Here is an 18,195-nt window from a genome sequence, read left to right on the forward strand (position 1 = left end):
AAAAAAAGGTTGGGAAACAGACCCCACGTCAGCCAACAGGAGTGCTGATTTACAGCCTATCAAGTTTTTAGAAGGCAAGGGCTGGGCAGCACAAACAAACAAACAGCCAATGACTTAAAAGTGAGCCATCAATACACACCAATCAACATATCAAAAGCCACTTACAACAGGCACTATAAATACCACACATGGAACAGTACACATTCTGCTAGAGAGAAGTCCTCCACCCCTCTACTCGTAACAGAATACCTTATGCCTCCAGACTTGAAATTCTAGACCTAGAAAATCTAGAACTACACTGCCTTCAGTCCGATCTGAGTATAGTATATAAAATCATACATTGCAATGTCCTACCTGTCAATGAATACTTCAGCTTCAACCATAACAAAACAAGAGCACACAATAGATACAAACTCAAGGTAAACAGCACCAAACTTAATTGAAGGAAACACAACTTCAGGAACAGAGTAGTCGATGTCTGGAATACTCTACCTGACTCTGTGGTTTCTTCATCGAACCCCCAAAACTTTAACCTTAGACTGCCTACTATTGACCTCACCTCTTTCCTAAGAGGTCCGTAAGGGGCATGCATAAGTGCAACGACTTGCCTACCATCGCTGTCCTAATATTCCCTTTTTATTCATATCTGTTTCATGTATTCACAATCTTATTTATACTTATACCTGTTATCTAATACTTGCTTGACAAATAAAATAAATAAATAAAATAAAAGTCCCCTGAGGATGGGCCCCCAGCATGAATCGGAAACCTTGAAAACCTCTGATCCCATTTCTCCTTTGATAAATGTAATGTTCTACCTCTTTTAATATTCCCCAAAATGTTTCATTCTCAAGGGAGGGGAGGCTTCCTATAGTGGGCAGTCAAACCTTGGATATGCTTTCCTTTGGATTTCTCTTCTGGGCAAGACTTTCTTTCCTGATATTTAATTGAAAACACGAGCAATCGTGTGTTTGTTTTTTCTTTGCAGAATTGCAGGCAAACGTACCATTAGATCAAGGTTTTTAAGGTAGATTTTGTGGAAGTGACGCGAAGGGCACCATGTACAGAGTTATTGATTTGTTTGCTAACTCCTGGGACTTCGTTTGGCTGCAGTATCTGCCTCTTTTCACTCCCAAAAGAAAACATACATGCATGCATCTTTGTCCCACACCTTATTGGCTGATCTCGGATGTTTGGTGAACCCACACTAAAAAAACCCATCCCAAGTTGAATTTCTGCTTCTTATTCCATTTTTTTTGCTCATTAATATTGGCTCGGGACATCTCCACTTTTGAGAGACCTATATCAGGATGAATGTGATTTTTCTACTCTGCTTCCTTGCTCTGCTCTTCATCGGCACTGGTAGGTATTTGCATGACTTTAGAGATATACAACACTTAATAATAGTCATAGGGTACAATAAGCAATCAAATCATACTAGGAAACAGTCAATAAAAATCATTAGGATACAAGCAAGAAGGTTACAGTCATACAGTCATAAGTGAGAGGAGATGGGGAAAGGAAGGATGGGAGGATTAATAGTAATAGTAATGCAGACTTAGTAAATAGTTTGACAGTGTTGAGGGAATTATTTGTTTAGCAGAGTGATGGCGTTTGGTAAAAAACTGTCCTGGTGTCTAGTTGTTCTGGTATGCAGTGCTCTATAGCGTTGTTTTGAGGGTAGGAGTTGAAACAGGATGTGAGTGGTCTGTAAATATTTTCACAGCCCTCTTTTGAGGGTCGAGAATGAGGATTAAATACAAAAATGGCAGCTCCTTTCTGATTTTTGTTGACTGCAGGACAAAGCAGGGTACAACAGACAGATTAAGATTTTCCTCAGTTTCCAGCTGCTTGCTTACTAAAATTGATTTCTGCTGTTGGTGCCTTTTAAAAGATTTGACTGTTTTTAAAGGGGCTCTAGAGCAGAAATAAGTTACCTTCATTGTAATTAAAAAATAACCTTTGCAAAGATTAAACTGAATTTCCCAAAACAATCTGTAGAAGATAGAGATTTAATCTTACCTATATGCATGGTGGTCTTAATCACGATTAATTTCCAACTGCTTACAGTGCTGTTAAAAAGATCAGTAAAACAGCTACACGTGATATATTTTACTCACTGTCTACTTTTTGCCTGAACAATTTGCATTTTCCAGTAATACTTTCCACTTGTTCCTTCTTGAAAATATGAAAATTGTCATTGGATTTTGTTAGCTGTTATATTTTATATACATTTTCTAATTTAGGGTTTTTATTTAATTTAGGGGCACAAAATTGTGTCCAATTCTGCAGTAGGAAAATGTTGCTGTACAATCAAACCTTTCCCTCTCTATTTCTGGCAAATCTCTGTCTACTTGAAAAACATCTAAATAGGGTCATGGCCATCCATTAGATATATAAAGCATTGATGGGAAGCAGAAATGGTCTCAAGTCTGCCTGGGTGGGGTGGGGTGGGGGTTGGACTAGATGGCCTACAAGGTCCCTTCCAATTCTTCTAATCTGTAATCTAATCAGAAAGAGAAATAGATTTCTCACAAAATGCATCTGCTTATGGAAAACTGCCCTGCTTGCAAGACAATTCTTGCTTCTTATTCAAACAAAACCACTTCATGCCTTTGTTTGTTGATGCTGTGTCGCTTTAATGCTCTCCTCTTCTCTGTCAGCCCAAGGTATCGTATGTAGAGTCTGTGACTCTGGAAATGGCAAAGATTGCTATGAGAAAGAAGAAACCTGTAAGACTTACACTGGACAATGTTACTCATATGCAAGTTATATTGGTAAGATCCAAGAATGAAAAACATGCAATAAGGGGAAGAAAGCCAACCAAATATGGGGATGTGAATAGAGTTTAGTGCAGGCAAGAATCTTGGATGGCGGTTTTGATATTTTAAGAATGGTTCTGTTCAGGTTTGTCTCGGCTGACAGACATTGTTTCCCAAATGGAGAAGGTGAAGACCATTTGATTCCACGCATCACAAAGTAGTTGCTATTCTTTGCTTCCTCCTGTTCAAGGTTGCTTAAATTCATCTTATCCAACTTACAGACCTGTGGTCGCCTCTTCTAGGTGGCACACCAGAGATGCAATTTGTTCCATTACTATCTTGACACAAATGGGCCAGGGATGGGTTTCAAAAATTTCAGCAATCTGTTGATGGGTGGCCATGGCCATGGTGGGTGTGACCTAGTCGGCCTCCCTGTACCATAGTGGGGTGGGGGGACATTTTCACCTTCCTCTGGCTCCAGAGGCTTTCCCTTGAGCCTCCAGGAGGTTAAAAACAGCCTCCCTGGGCTCCAGAAGCTCTGTGGAGGCCCATTTCTGGCCTTCTGGAACTTCTGGGAGGCCCATTTTTTTGCCCTTTCCAGGCTCCATAGGCTTTCCTTAAGCCTTCAGGAGGCTCGTTCCCCGCCACCCCTGGGCTCTGGAGGCTCTCTGGAGGCCAGAAACAGGCCCATTTCTGTCCTTCTAGAGCCTCCAGAAGGCCTGTTTTTTGCCCTCCTCGAGCCTCCAAATGGCTATGTGGAGACCCCTGGGAGGGACAGGAGGGCAGGACCAACCAGTCATTGCAACTACCAGTTCAGTAAACCAGATGTAAAATTAACATCCAGTTCGCTTGAACCGGTGCGAACCGGTAGCAGCCCAATCCTAAAATGGGCCCTTCCTTTTTGAAAGCAGAGGTCAAACATGATGCAGATCTGGTCTAAAGCAGAAGTCAGCAGACTGATCCCTTTTTAATCACCAGCCAATGTGAACAAATGGCCAAAGGTTATGAGAGCTGTTTTCCAAAAGACTTGGAGATTGCTGACCCCTTGGACAGATAAGAGATGGGCATTATTGTTACTGTAGCTGGTGGGATGCGTGGGGCAAATGTTAAAATTACCCAGATTTTAGAAAATGTTCCTTGCTGACTCACTGAAAACATTTTTAAAAGAAAACAAAGATGGGGATTGAAATCTGAGCAGCAATATGTAGCCATTGAACTCCCATGGTAAGAACCACCAATAGTCTTGAGGGCTCTAAATGGGAATCAGGGGCTGGTTGTTTATTTACTGGTGTAGACTAAACACTCTCATGGACAGCATTTTATGCTTTTTCTTTTTCCTTTCATGTCAAGAGGGTACCATTTTTTTTAATTGTGAGGTCCTGCTTTTATTTTGTACAACTCAAGACAGTGTACACCCCGAGTGGGATGGGCTGAGACAGAGTAATTGTGTCAAAGACACTCAAAGCATCTATGATTGAGGAAGAACTAGAATTCACATTCTCCTGGTTTCTGGTTCATCGCCTTCAAGCTGGCTCTCATATTGAGCTGCACATAGAACCACTTAATCAGATGCACATCTTCATATGTGTTTTATTAAATTTCAATCCCACATTTGTTTTGCACAACTTTCCCCACAACAACCACCCAATAGTGACTTGAGAGGTGGGCAGATCATCTGGTCATCCAACCAGCCTTTGTGTCCAAAGAAGAACTAGCTCCTAGACCACCACTTTCACCCAACAGGCTTCATCTATCTATCTGTCTTCCCTGATAACCTTCTGCCACATGTAAAGGGCAGTATCTCTCTCAGAGAAAAGCACAGCCAACAACCCTTGTTGTTTGTTCTAAAGCAGGTTCATTGGAGAGCTTGGAAACCTTTCAAGGCAGTGTCCTCACTTGGCAAGAGTTACTCAGCCAAAGAGATTGCAGGGACAGTAATAAGTAACAGAGAGGCACGAGGGGATTTCATTGTGTGCGACTCTTCAAAACACTCTCCCATGGTATTATGTATATTTATATTTTAATAATTATTTAAGGTGTGTTTTTACTGTTTTGTCCCACTCATGAGATGGGCAGCTGTATAAATTTGATTGATCAATAAATAAAATAACTGATGTACCTGGAGAAAGGTTCTGCGATCACCCCCAGGTATCATTTACAATGTCCTGAAGATGCTTCATCAATTGTTTTTAACAGATGTGTCCTCACAACATCACTTCCATCTCATGTGCAGCCAGTTCCAGATGCAGCCTGCGTAGTCATCTTTAATTGTTTCACAGTGTTTTTTGTTCTTCCTGCAATAAAAACCCTGCTGTCCAATCTATAAAGATTTAGTGAGGATTCTGCTGATGACTTGCCAAGCTACAATTAGCTATTTAAGTCTGCTTAAATCAGGAACCCTAATTTCTATGTAGATGCTGGGCATTACCTTCACTATGAGAAGTTGGTCTCCTGCCTTGTGCAGATCCACCCACTTATGCAATGCTTAACACACACACACACACACACTTTCCTCTGTCTGTCTGTCTGTCTGTCTGTCTGTCCGTCTGGCTGGGAAGAAGAAAGATAGAATGGAAAAGGGTGCAAACTGGAATAGGAAGGAGCTTGAATGCATATTGACAGAACTCCCAATTTACATTAGCTGAAGCTCATCTTATGTCGTACTAACATACCAACAGTGAGTTTTGTGTTATAACTGATCTCCTGGAAAACTGATGTGGGACATATGGTACATAAGACATTTGTGTACAATGCCAGCTTCAAGAAGAAGGCAGTTGCTTCCATAGGAATCCTGCTGGGGGACTTCATCAAGATATTGCTCATCATTATATCTACAGTTAACTACCCTGTTTCTCCAAAAATACAACCTACCCTGAAAGTAAGTCTTAGATTTTTACATGTGCACTCAATATAAGCCCTACCCTCAAAATAAGCCCTAATTAAGATCCTTCCCACTCCAGAGTGCACAAGTAAAAATTAAGCTAGGGTGGGGATGGGGGTGGAGCTGCCCCATTACTTACCTTTGGACAGTTGTAGCCAGGCCTTGCACACCTGGACACCTGGCTTGCTGGCCCATTTCTTCTGCAGCCAGCAAGGTTGGCAAGGCTTTCCTAAAAGCCACTGTAGATGATAACAAGCTCTGGATTGATCCAGAGCTCTGTTATTGGCTGCAGATGCCTTCAGGAAAGCCTGGCTGGTTGTAGAAGAAGAAATTCCTGAAGGCCTCTGACAGTGAAAAGAGGCCAGGGGGTGACACATGCAAGTGAGGTTAGTCAGTGGATGACATCCCCCCAAAATAAGACCCAGGGCCTTTTTTGGTGGCAAAAAATATAAGACAGGGTCTTATTTTTGAAAAAACTTGGTAGATCACTCTACTCCACCACTTATATCAAGCTTCCAAACCAGTTGTTAATGATATTGGATTAGCCATGCCCCTTGGCTCCAAGCAGCACAGCCAGTGCAGAGTGCAGTTGATCAGTTACGTCAGGTACACAGCAAGTTTCTTATTTCCTTGCCACATATTATTTTTTTAAAAAGGTACCCATTTCACATATTCTTATCTTTCCCCTTGTAGATGGTAACCTCTACTTCCTAAGGTATACCTGTATCTATAGCCATTTTGGAAATTGGTTTTGCAACAGAACATCGAAGGAGGGTCCATATGTTCGTGTTTCAAGTTGTTGCACCACTGACAAATGTAATGGAGAAGCACCACCTTTTCCTCAGATTTGGAATTAGAGAAAGCTGGTAAGTATTGTGGCTGATATTCTCTGTGACTCCCCAGAAATATCTCTCTTTTTTCATCTGAAGAACTTGCCAAGAGCAACTTGCTAACAGGGATCTTCAAACTTGACAGCTCTAAGACTTGTGGACTTCAAATCCCAAAATTCCTCCTCCAGTCATGTTAGCTCTTAAACTTGTTTCTCTTTTAATCTAGGGATTAGCAATGTGGGCTCTTTCCAGATTTTACTGAATGCCACTTCCAAACATCCTGAGCAAACATGGCCAATGGCAAGGAGTATGGAGATTTGCCATCCAACAACATTTTGAAGGACCAGATGCTGCTCATCCTTGATTTAATTGCATTTATTCCTGAAGAAACCTGCATGGAATTGCAGCTTACCTGTTGTATAATACATATATGTAAAAGAAATTCCACAGTGGCTCAATGTACATAATGATTTCTCTGCTTAGCTCATGTTGGTGACTTGGTGCAGTGATAAAAATTTGGAAATGGAACCATTTCCATTGTTTCTATTCTTCTTGTAACTTGCATGCTCAGAACACATCTACAAAATAAATTTGATGTATATTTCAATTACCTTTTTGTCTTGTTGTCTGTTGTTCCAGGTGTGATTAGAACAACATATCTGAATACAAAACAAATCAACCTAGGGAACCATTCTAGAGAAGATTGATTCTTCTTGTAGCCCGTCAAATAATATCTCCCTCACGTCTCTTTAAGCAGATATCGAGTGAAAAACATGAGGTCCAAATGTTTTAGTTTCTGAGCTAATTTTTTCATTGTAACTCCAAAGGTTATACATGATGGTTCTGCCAGCAGGCCTGGGGAACCGAGAGTGGGATGGAGCCCATTAAATGGTTGGTGTGATCTGCAGTTGCTGGGGCAAGGGGTGATTTTATTATATTATAATATATTAATTTGAAGGGACGCGGTGGCTCAGTGGCTAAGACGCTGAGCTTGTCAGTCAGAAAGGTTGGCAGTTCAGTGGTTCGAATCCTTAGTACTGCATAATGGAGTGAGCTCCCATTACTTGTCCCAGCTTCTGCCAACCTAGAAGTTGGAAAGCATGTAAAAAAATGCAAGTGTAAAAATAGGCACTACTTTGGTGGGAAGCAGTGGTGGGATTCAAAAAAAATTTACTACTGGTTCTGCAGGTATGGGTTGGTGGGTGTGGCTTCGTTGACATGGCAGGGGAAGGCTACTGCAAAATCCCCATTCCCTCCCCAATGGCATTCTCCTGTGCAGGACAACCAAAAACGATCCAGCCGATCAGCTGGGACTCAGGAGGCAGATAACAGATTGGGGCGGGCCAGTCAGAAGTGGGATTTTCTGGTTCTCCGAACCACTCAAAGTATCCACTACCAGTTCTCCAGAAATGATCAGAACCTGCTGTATACCATCTCTACTGGGAAGGTAACAGTGTTCCATGTGCCTTCGGCATTCAGTCATGCCAGCCACATGACCACGGAGACGTCGTTAGAGAGCGCTGGCTCTTTGGCTTTGTAAAGGAGATGAGCACCGCCCCCTAGAGCCAGAAAGTATTAGTATATATGCGCGAGGGGAACCTTTACCTTTACCTATATTAATTTATTTGACTCTTTTTATTAGTTTTATTGTTTTAAATGTGGTTTTATAATCTGAAGCCACCTTGAGTCGCCATATACGAATAGGCCACAATATAAATAAATTAAATAAATAAATAAATATGATCTGGAGCTGAGGGATATTACTATCAGCCATTTACCCTGGACACATCACTCCCTATTAATATGGAGCTCTTTGGTAGCAATTCCCTGGCACAGAGAGGAAGACCCTATTTGAAGAGTTAATTCCAGGAGCTTGATGGAAATGACCAAGTTTCAAAGGGAACTTGGGGCTGTCCTTGAGATTTTGATCCATAGTTCAATTAATGCCTATTTTTATTTGGGCCGGGTTAATTTGGAATAACCTACTCCAGAGAGAATCTACCCACCCAAAATATTTCCAAAGAGGCTTTCTGAATATTGTTGATTGATTAAGAGCCATCAGGTCTGTATTGACTCTCAGTATCCACATAGGTAGATGTTCTCCATGATCTTGTGCCCCTTACTTTTGTCTTTCAGTTCTTCCAAGGCTTCCTCCATCACCACTGTAAAGGAGTCCATCTGCTTGCTGCTGGCCATCTCTCTTCCTTTCCACCACTTCCAGCTTTAGAGCCAGGTCTTACCATCATTACAGATCATTACAGATTAACAGACTTGGAAGGGACACTGTGGGTCATCTAATCCAACCCCCTGCCCAAGCAGGAGACCCTACACCCGTGATGGTGAACCTATGGCACACATGCCACAGGTGGCACACAGAGCCCTCTCTGCGGGCATGCGAGCCATTGCCCCAGCTCAGCTCCACCACATATGTGCATGCACATCCCTTCAGCCAGCTGATTTTTGGGTCTATGCCACACATGCAGGCGCGGCGCATGCAGTAGATGCCTATGCATTCACAGAGAGTGGGGAAGCATGGAGGGTCATGCGTATATGCACGGAGGGAGCGAGGAATCACGTGCGCATGTGCAGGGGAAGGGAAAGTAGGAGGGGTTTAGGCATGCATTGCATTATGGGTGCAGGAATATACATGCACTGTCACGCATGCATGTGAGCACTTTTGGCACCACAATGACAAAAAGGTTAGCCATCACTGCCCTACACCATTTCTTACAGATATTCAGTCCAGTCTCTTCTTGAAAACTCCCACAGCTTCCGAGGGCAAAGCTGTTCCATTGGTTGATTGTTCTCACTGTCAGAAAGTGTCTCTCTTTCTCTCTCTCTCTCACACACACAGACACACACAGAGCACTTAACAGACAAGCATTTTGGAAGCAGCTCCTTTAAATTTCTCCAAGGCTTGAGTGGATTCCCCCACCCCCTCTGTCAGACCCTTCTCACTCCAGCACTTTAACTCACAAGGGGAAAGCGATACTTGCAGCGTCCATGGGGAGTCCTTGGAGACGTTTTTAAAAGACCTGCATCCAAAATGCATTTCTTTTACATTGCAAAAGTGCTCCAAGGCTCGATTCACCCCACACCCCCACCCTCTCTGTCAGACCACACACCTTCTCACTCCAGACACTTTAACTCACACGGAAAGTGATACTTGCAGCGTCCATACCTTACTTCCTTTTTCCTAGGGAGAAAGAGGACGTGGGGAATGGAAAGCTAGGAGAGCGATCGCAAGTGAGCTACTGAGTGACCAGGTTGGGGGCATGGCCAGCCAGGGATTGCAACCAGTTCGGCAACCCCTGCCAAATAACTGCTACCGGTTCGCCCGAATAGGTGCGAACCGGTCAAGTAGCATCTCTGGTCATCTTAAGGTGATTTTGTCTTTGAATCATTTTCAGAAAGCAAACAGCAAACAGTGTTTGGACAATGTTGGCCTCCAGAGGGTGCTATTCCGTAAATCAGAGCTTACAGAAGAAAGATCCATCAGCTCTTCAGGCTGAACTTTGCTGCATGAGGCTGAGCTAAGGACCATCACAGAAAAATCCTTGGAAGAGAGGCAGAAATTGGAGAAAGGACTCCCTAGGGATGCAGCAAAATAAAAGAGAATGTCTGGAGAATGCAAGCATCGATCCTGCTACCTCTTGCATGCTAAGCAAGCACTCTACCGTTTGAGCTAATTCCCCAGCTATCTGTCTGAGAGTATTCTTGCGCAATTCCCCAAAAAAGAAAGAAGCCAAGATAACACGGAGAAACTGACAGGACAAAGTTGGTGTTCCATGCTGAGAGTGCAAGCCAACCTACCTACATCAAAGGAAGCCCCTTGACATCTGGAGTGTCAGAGGGATGCCTGGATTACCACTAAGAGGCACCCCTTCACCTTTGGTGGCTCTGGCAAAGTGGGATGTGGAGATCCAGTCACTAGGGGATAATCATTAAACCATGGTCAAGAAAGGGTTAGATGACACATTTCCCAGCTAACATACAAAGCAAAAGAGCTTCTCCAGAAACCAATCAAATATGTCAGAATCCTGCTCAGATGCTGCTTCCAGCTAGGGAAAGGAAATATCTTCCTCAGTACCCAGGTGAAACTTAGCTGAAGTGAGCCAAGTCCTTCACAGTGCATGGTGATAGAAAAACTATTATTTCATTTAAAAAAAAGAAAAGATGGAGGCACTTCAACAATTGATTATATTCCATTGATATTTCTTTCCAATAATTTAAATATTATATAAGTTTTATTTTTTTCAGCCATGCAACTCGATGATCATTGGTTATTGGCCAAACTGGTATTTTTCTCAATGTAACTCACCCAGCACAGCACAACACAACACAATGTGGTGACTCTCCAACTACCTCGCAACCTTGATTCACCATTTTACAAGAATTCAGGGCAAGAGACACCAACGGAGGAGCTGAAAATGATCTAACAATGTAGTAAAAGTAAGTAAACATGTGACTGGAGAATGTGGGCATCGATCCCGCCACCTCTTGCATGCAAAGCAAGCGCTCTACCATCTGAGCTAATTCCCCAACTACCTCGCAACCTTGATTCACCATTTTACAAGAATTCAGGGCAAGAGACACCAACTGAGGAGCTGAAAATGATCTAACAATATAGTAAAAGAAAGTAAACATGTGACTGGAGAATGTGGGCATCGATCCCACCACCTCTTGCATGCAAAGCAAGCGCTCTACCATCTGAGCTAATTCCCCAACTACCTCACAACCTTCATTCACCATTTTACAAGAATTCAGGGCAAGAGACACCAACTGAGGAGCTGAAAATGATCTAACAATGTAGTAAAAGAAAGTAAACATGTGACTGGAGAATGTGGGCATCGATCCCACCACCTCTTGCATGCAAAGCAAGTGCTATCTGAGCTAACTCCCCAGCTCCAAGTAGATTTAAGGCAACAAACTGCAAGACTTCAGGACAAGATGCAGAAACTAAATTTATAAAAGTGGGCCAAGAAACTGGAAAAGTGAGGCATATGTTTGTCTCGGAAAATGCAGGTCCTGCTCCCATGATCTCTTGCATGTGCTCTGTCATTTCAGCTGATTGCCCCATATCCCAGCTGTGCCGCGCCATCATTTTTCAAGAAAGAGTCGCCTAGCAGCTGTTATGCAGAATCATAGTGAGTGGGCTGGGGTGGATCTTCTTTAGGGATGGTAAAATCAAGCAAAATTGTATTTAGAGAAGATGGGAATCAATTCCACCATCTCCTGCAAGCAAAGCAAAAGTTTGGTATGGCCACGAATGCCCAGCTACCGATCTGGACTTCTCTGCAACAGTGTAGACATTTAGGATAATATGCACAATTTGCCTGGAAGAGGATTTTCTGTATGGAAGCCAAAAGTGAAAAGAGATTGACTGGAGAATGCAGGCATCGATCCTGCTACCTCTTGCATGCTAAGCAAGCGCTCTACCATTTGAGCTAATTCCCCAGCTGTCTGTCTGATAGTATTCTTGCGCAATTCCCCAAGAAAGAAAGAAGCCAAGATAACACGAAGAAACTGACAGGACAAAGTTGGTGTTCCATATTGAGAATGCAATCCAACCTACCTACATCAAAGGAAGCCCCTTGACATCTGGAGCGTCAGAGGACTGCCTGGATTACCACTAAGAGGCACCCCTCCACCTTTGGTGGCTCTGGCAAAGTGGGATGTGGAGATCCAGTCACTAAGGGTTAATCATTAAAACGTGGTCAAGCAAGGGTTAGATGATACATTTCCAAGGTAACATACAAAGCAAAAGAGCTTCTCCAGAAACCTATCAAATATGATCAGAATCTTGCTCAGCTATGGAAAGGAAATATCTTCCTCAGTACCCAGGTGAAACTTAGCTGAAATGAGCCAAGACCTCCACAGTGCATGGTGATAGAAGAACTATTATTTTATTTTTTTAAATGAGGCACTTCACCAATTGATTATGTCCCATTGCTATTTCTTTCCAATATTTTAAATACTATATAACTTTTCTTGTTTTCAGCCATGCAACTCGTTGATCATTGACCAAACTGGTATTTCTCTCAGTGTAACTCACACAGCACAACACAACACAGCACAGTATGCATTTGTTCCTTAGAATCTTTTTTTTTGATATAAATTTTTATTGGTTTTTAAGACAAACATAGACGGACAAAACATAAAAACATCAAGCCATCTTCCATATATATACATACAGTGTGTCGGTTGGTTTACATATTGCTTTGTGCTTCCATTTCATAGTCTTCAATTACAATTACATTGTACATATTCTCATATTTTCAATCAAATATTAAGTACATTAATATCATTGTTAATCATTTGACTATACTTTTATTCATTCATGTTTTACGAAATAATCCATATTTTACTTAATTTGTTTTATGACAGTTCATATTATCATCTCAAATCAATCCTACAATCATTTTGTAGATATAATAAGAAAAGAATACATCTTTATATATTTATTATTTTCTAAGAATCTACACATTTCATTACCATGTTTTATTGTCTAACCATTGATAGAATAGATGCCAAATTTTACAAAATTGTTTATCATCTTGTTCTCTGATTTCAAATGTCAATCTACACATTTCAGCACATTCCAATATTTTCTTAATGATTTCCTCCTGTAATGGTATTTTCTCATTTTTCCAGTTTTTGGCAAATACAATCCTAGCTGCTGTTAATACATTTACAATCATGTATTTCCATTCTTTACTAATTTTTCAGGTAAAATTCCCAATAAAAATATCTCTGGTTTCAAGTCTATATGCTTTTTTGTCATTTTTAGCAACCACGTGTGGATTTTAGTCCGGTATTTTTTAGCATCCACACAAGTCCACCACATATGGTAATATGAGCCTGGTATCTGATGACATTTCCATTTTTCGGATTTGTTCTTGAACATTCTTGCTATTCTTGTCATTCTTCTTGTAGCCCGTCAAATAATATCTCCCTCACACCTCTTTAAGCAGATATGGAGTGAAAAACATGAGGTCCAAATGTTTTAGTTTCTGAGCTAAATTTTTCATTGTAACTCCAAAGGTTATACATGATGGTTCTGCCAGCAGGCCTGGAAAACCCAGAGTGGGATGGAGCCCATTAAATGACTGGTGTGATCTGCAGTCACTGGGGCAAGGGGTGAGTGAACGCCCGTTACTTGTCCCAGCTTCTGCCAACCTAGCAGTTCGAAAGCATGTAAAAAAATGCAAGTGGAAAAATAGGCACCACTTTGGTGGGAAGCAGTGGTGGGATTCAAAAAAAATTTACTACTGGTTCTGCAGGTATGGGTTGGTGGGTGTGGCTTCGTGGACATGGCAGGGGAAGGTTACTGCAAAATCCCCATTCCCTTCCCAACGCCGTTCTCCTGTGCAGGACAACCAAAAAAGACCCAGCCTTTCAGATGGGACTCGGGAGGCAGAGAATAGATTGGGGCGGGGCCAGTCAGAAGTAGGATTTTCCCGGTTCTCCAAACCGCTCAAAGTTTCCACTACCAGTTCTCCAGAAATGATCAGAACCTGCTGTATATTATCTCTGCTGGAAAGGTAAGAACGTTCCATGCACCTTCAGCATTCGGTCATGCCAGCCACATGACCACGGAGACGTCGTTAGAGAGCACTGGCTCTTTGGCTTTGTAAAGGAGATGAGCACTGCCCATTGAGCCAGAAACTATTAGTATATATGTGCGAGGGGAACCTTTACCTTTACCTATATTGATTTATTTGATTTTTTTTATTAGTTTTATTGTTTTAAATGTGGTTTTATAATCTGTAAGCCACCTTGAGTTGCCATATACAAATAGGCCACAATATAAATAAATTAAATAAATAAATAAATAAATATGATCTGGAGCTGAGGGATATTACCATCAGCCATTTACCCTGGACACATCACTCCCTATTAATATGGAGCTCTTTGGTAGCAATTCCCTGGCTCAGAAAGGAAAACCCTATTTGAAGAGTTAATTCCGGGAGCTTGATGGACATGACCAAGTTTAAAAAGGAACTTGGCGCTGTCCTTGAGATTTTGATCCATAGTTCAATTAAAGCCTATTTGTATTGGGGCCGGGTTAATTTGGGATAATCTACTCCAGAGAGAATCTACCCACCCAAAATATTTCCAAAGAGGCTTTCTGAATATTGTTGATTGATTAAGAACCATCAGGTCTGTATCGACTCTCAGTAACCACATAGGTAGATGTTCTCCATGATCTTCTGTCCCTTACTTGGTCTTTCAGTTCTTCCAAGGCTTCCTCCATCACCACTGTAAAGGAGTCCATCGACTTGCTGCTGGCCATCCTCTTCTTCTCTTCCTTTCCACCATTTCCAGCTTTAGTGCCAGGTCTTACCATCATTACAGATCATTACAGATTAACAGACTTGGAAGGGACCTTGTGGGTCATCTAATCCAACCCTCTGCCCAAGCAGGAGACCCTACACCCGTGATGGTGAACCTATGGCACACATGCCACAGGTGGCACACAGAGCCCTCTCTGCTGGCACGCGAGCCATTGCCCCAGCTCAGCTTCACGCATGCGCCTCCCGCCAGCCAGATGATTTTGGGATCTCTGCCACACATGCGAGGGGGGGCGCATGCAGGAGATGCCTGTACATGCACGGAGAGTGGGGAAGCATGGAGGGTCACGCGTATGTGCACGGAGGGAGCGAGGAATCACGTGCACATGTGCAGGGGAAGGGCGAGTGGGAGGGGTTTACGCATGCATTGCATTATGGGTGCAGGAACATACATGCACTGTCACGCATGCATGTGCACACTTTTGGCACCACAATGACAAAAAGGTTAGCCATCACTGCCCTACACCATTTCTTATAGATATGCAGTCCAGTCTCTTCTTGAAAGCTCCCACAGCTTCCGAGGGCAAAGCTGTTCCATTGGTTGATTGTTCTCACTGTCAGAAAGTTTCTCCTTATTGCCAGGTTAAATCTCTCCTTGTTCAGTTTCCATCCATTATTCCTTGTCTGGCCTTCAGGTGCTTTAGAAAATACTGTAGCTTGACCCCTTCCTCTCTGTGGCAGCCTCTCAAATATTGGAAGACTGCTATCATGTCTCCCCTGAGACTGCTGAGTCTGTCCTGTTCCAAATACAACCACAAAACCAGCCTTTCTGTAGAACAAATGAACATTCATCTTTTTTAAAAACAAACTCTATTAATCTTTTACTTCTTTTAAAAACAAAACAAAAATTAAGGATTCTTAATTAACAGTTCTGTGACATCTGTCTTATACATTTTTATCTGTTGTGTGCATTTACAAATATATACAATATTATGCGATCATACACATTTATCAATAAATTGCTTGTCTTAAATTCTTTTATTATCTATCTGTCTTGATTCTATCCAATTGTACCACGTATCCCAAATTGTATAGTATTCAGACTCATCTCTGTCTTTTAACATTAGGGTCAATTTGTCCATTTCAACAAAGGTCATAATTTTTGGAATGATCAATTCATCAGGGGATATACATCAGTGGTGGAATTCAAACTGTTTTACTACCAGTTCTGTGGGTATGGCTTATTTGGTGGGCGTGGCTTGTGGGCATGGCTTGTGACTGGGTGGGCGTGACTTGGTGGTCATGTGACTGGGTGGGCATGGCTTGGTGGGCATGTGACTGGGTGGGCGTGGCCAACTCAATGTCACTCACATCAAGGGGTGCCTCACCTGGCCTCTCCCCTCCCAGCCATTCCTTGTCACCCAGCCTCAACTTATCTATAGTTCTGTAAAAATGTTGTTCACCTTTTTTGACTTTATTATCTGCATACTATAGATGTACTTTCATGGACCACTGAAAGGAGGAAATGGCTCACGTGCTTTATTCAAGAGTGTGAAAGGCAACAGGCTTTTAAGGGGCTGCCACAAAGAAAGGAGGTGGGGTATGTATTTTCCAAAGAAGCAGAATGTAAACAAGAAGCAATGGAGGGAAACTGAAGAGAGAGAAACAACCTAAAACTAAGGAGAAACTTCCTGTGATTGAAAACAAATAACCAGTGGAACTGCCTGTCTCCAGAAGTTCTGGGTGCTCAATCCCTGGAAGGTTTAAGAAAAGACTGGACAGCCATTTCTCTGAAATGGTATAGGGTTCACTCCAGGTCCCTTCTAAGTATTATTCTGACACCTTTCCCAAGATTTCTACTCAGAGTTTGGCATCCTCAGTTTTCTTGCTTGAGCCGGGAGTTGTACTAGAAGACTTCCAAGGTCCCTTTCAACTCTTGTTAAACACATGTGTATTTTATGCTCTGGACTATTGACAGTGAATGCATGTAAACCCTGAAAAATATGTGGTAGCCCTGGGCAAAAGAAAGGCAGAAAAATCACTCTAGGTGTAGGGACAGTGTAAAATATTAACACATGATAAATAATGGAACAATTAAAAATAATAGCACAATTTTACCTCTCTCTCTCTTCCTATTTTTTTTCTTTCTCTCTCTATCTTCAACTCTCTCTCTCTCTCTCTCTCTCTCTCTCTCTCACACACACACACACACACACACACAGAGCACTTAACAGACAAGCATTTTGGAAGCAGCTCCTTTAAATTTCTCCAAGGCTTGAGTGGATTCCCCCACCCCCTCTGTCAGACCCTTCTCACTCCAGCACTTTAACTCACAAGGGGAAAGCGATACTTGCAGCGTCCATGGGGAATCCTTGGAGACATTTTTCAAAGACCTGCATCCAAAATGCATTTCTTTTACATTGCAAAAGTGCTCCAAGGCTCGATTCACCCCTCACCCCCACCCTCTCTGTCAGACCGCACTCCTTCTCACTCCAGACACTTTAACTCACACGGAAAGTGATACTTGCAGCGTCCATACCTTTCTTCCTTTTTCCTGGGGAGAAATAGGATGTGGGGAACGGAAAGCTAGGAGAGCAATCGCAAGTGAGCTACCCAGCAACCAGGTTGGGGGCGTGGCCAGCCAGGGATTGCCACCAGTTCGGCAACCCATGCCAAATAACTGCTACCGGTTCGCCTGAATAGGTGCGAACCGGTCGAATAGCACCTCTGGTCATCTTAAGGTGATTTTGTCTTTGAATCATGTTCAGAAAGCAAACAGCAAACAGTGTTTGGACAATGTTGGCCTCCAGAGGATGCTATTCCGTAAATCAGAGCTTACAGAAAAAAGATCCATCAGCTCTTCAGGCTGAACTTTGCTGCATGAGGCTGAACTAAGGACCATCACAGGAAAATCCTTGGAAGAGAGGCAGAAATTGGAGAAAGGACTCCCTAGGGATGCAGCAAAATAAAAGAGAATGTCTGGAGAATGCAAGCATCGATCCTGCTACCTCTTGCATGCTAAGCAAGCGCTCTACCATCTGAGCTAATTCCCCAGCTGTCTGTCTGATAGTATTCTTGCGCAATTCCCCAAGAAAGAAAGAAGCCAAGATAACACGAAGAAACTGACAGGATAAAGTTGGTGTTCCATGCTGAGAGTGCAAGCCAACCTACCTACATCAAAGGAAGCCCCTTGACATCTGGAGCATCAGAGGGATGCCTGGATTACCACTAAGAGGCACCCCTTCACCTTTGGTGGCTCTGGCAAAGTGGGATGTGGAGATCCAGTCACTAGGGGATAATCATTAAACCGTGGTCAAGAAAGGGTTAGATGACACATTTCCCAGGTAACATACAAAGCAAAAGAGCTTCTCCAGAAACCTATCAAATATGGTCAGAATCCTGCTCAGATGCTGCTTCCAGCTAGGGAA

General features: G+C 42.5%; 1 protein-coding gene and 3 non-coding genes across 4 annotated transcripts; 1 reads left to right on the top strand and 3 right to left on the bottom strand.

The window, feature by feature from the left end:
- Positions 1–1,128: 1,128 nt before the first annotated feature.
- On the top strand, positions 1,129–7,083 carry LOC113454590 (uncharacterized). Its single transcript, XM_087923349.1, has 4 exons — positions 1,129–1,362; positions 2,664–2,777; positions 6,337–6,509; positions 6,700–7,083. The coding sequence occupies exons 1-3, from the start codon at positions 1,311–1,313 to the stop codon at positions 6,498–6,500; spliced, it is 330 nt and encodes a 109-aa protein (XP_087779475.1). The 5' UTR covers positions 1,129–1,310; the 3' UTR covers positions 6,501–6,509; positions 6,700–7,083.
- Positions 7,084–10,942: 3,859 nt separating this feature from the next.
- TRNAA-UGC (transfer RNA alanine (anticodon UGC)) lies at positions 10,943–11,015 on the bottom strand. The gene has a single exon. It is a non-coding gene; the product is annotated as a tRNA-Ala (tRNA).
- Positions 11,016–11,125: 110 nt separating this feature from the next.
- Positions 11,126–11,198, bottom strand: TRNAA-UGC (transfer RNA alanine (anticodon UGC)). Its single transcript has one exon. It is a non-coding gene; the product is annotated as a tRNA-Ala (tRNA).
- A 659-nt stretch (positions 11,199–11,857) lies between these two features.
- On the bottom strand, positions 11,858–11,930 carry TRNAA-AGC (transfer RNA alanine (anticodon AGC)). The gene has a single exon. It is a non-coding gene; the product is annotated as a tRNA-Ala (tRNA).
- Positions 11,931–18,195: the final 6,265 nt, after the last annotated feature.

This window comes from Pseudonaja textilis, chromosome 2 (genome assembly GCF_049901715.1).
Source record: "Pseudonaja textilis isolate UNSWEBS1 chromosome 2, rPseTex1.2, whole genome shotgun sequence".
In the NCBI taxonomy this organism is placed as follows: Eukaryota; Metazoa; Chordata; class Lepidosauria; order Squamata; family Elapidae; genus Pseudonaja; species Pseudonaja textilis.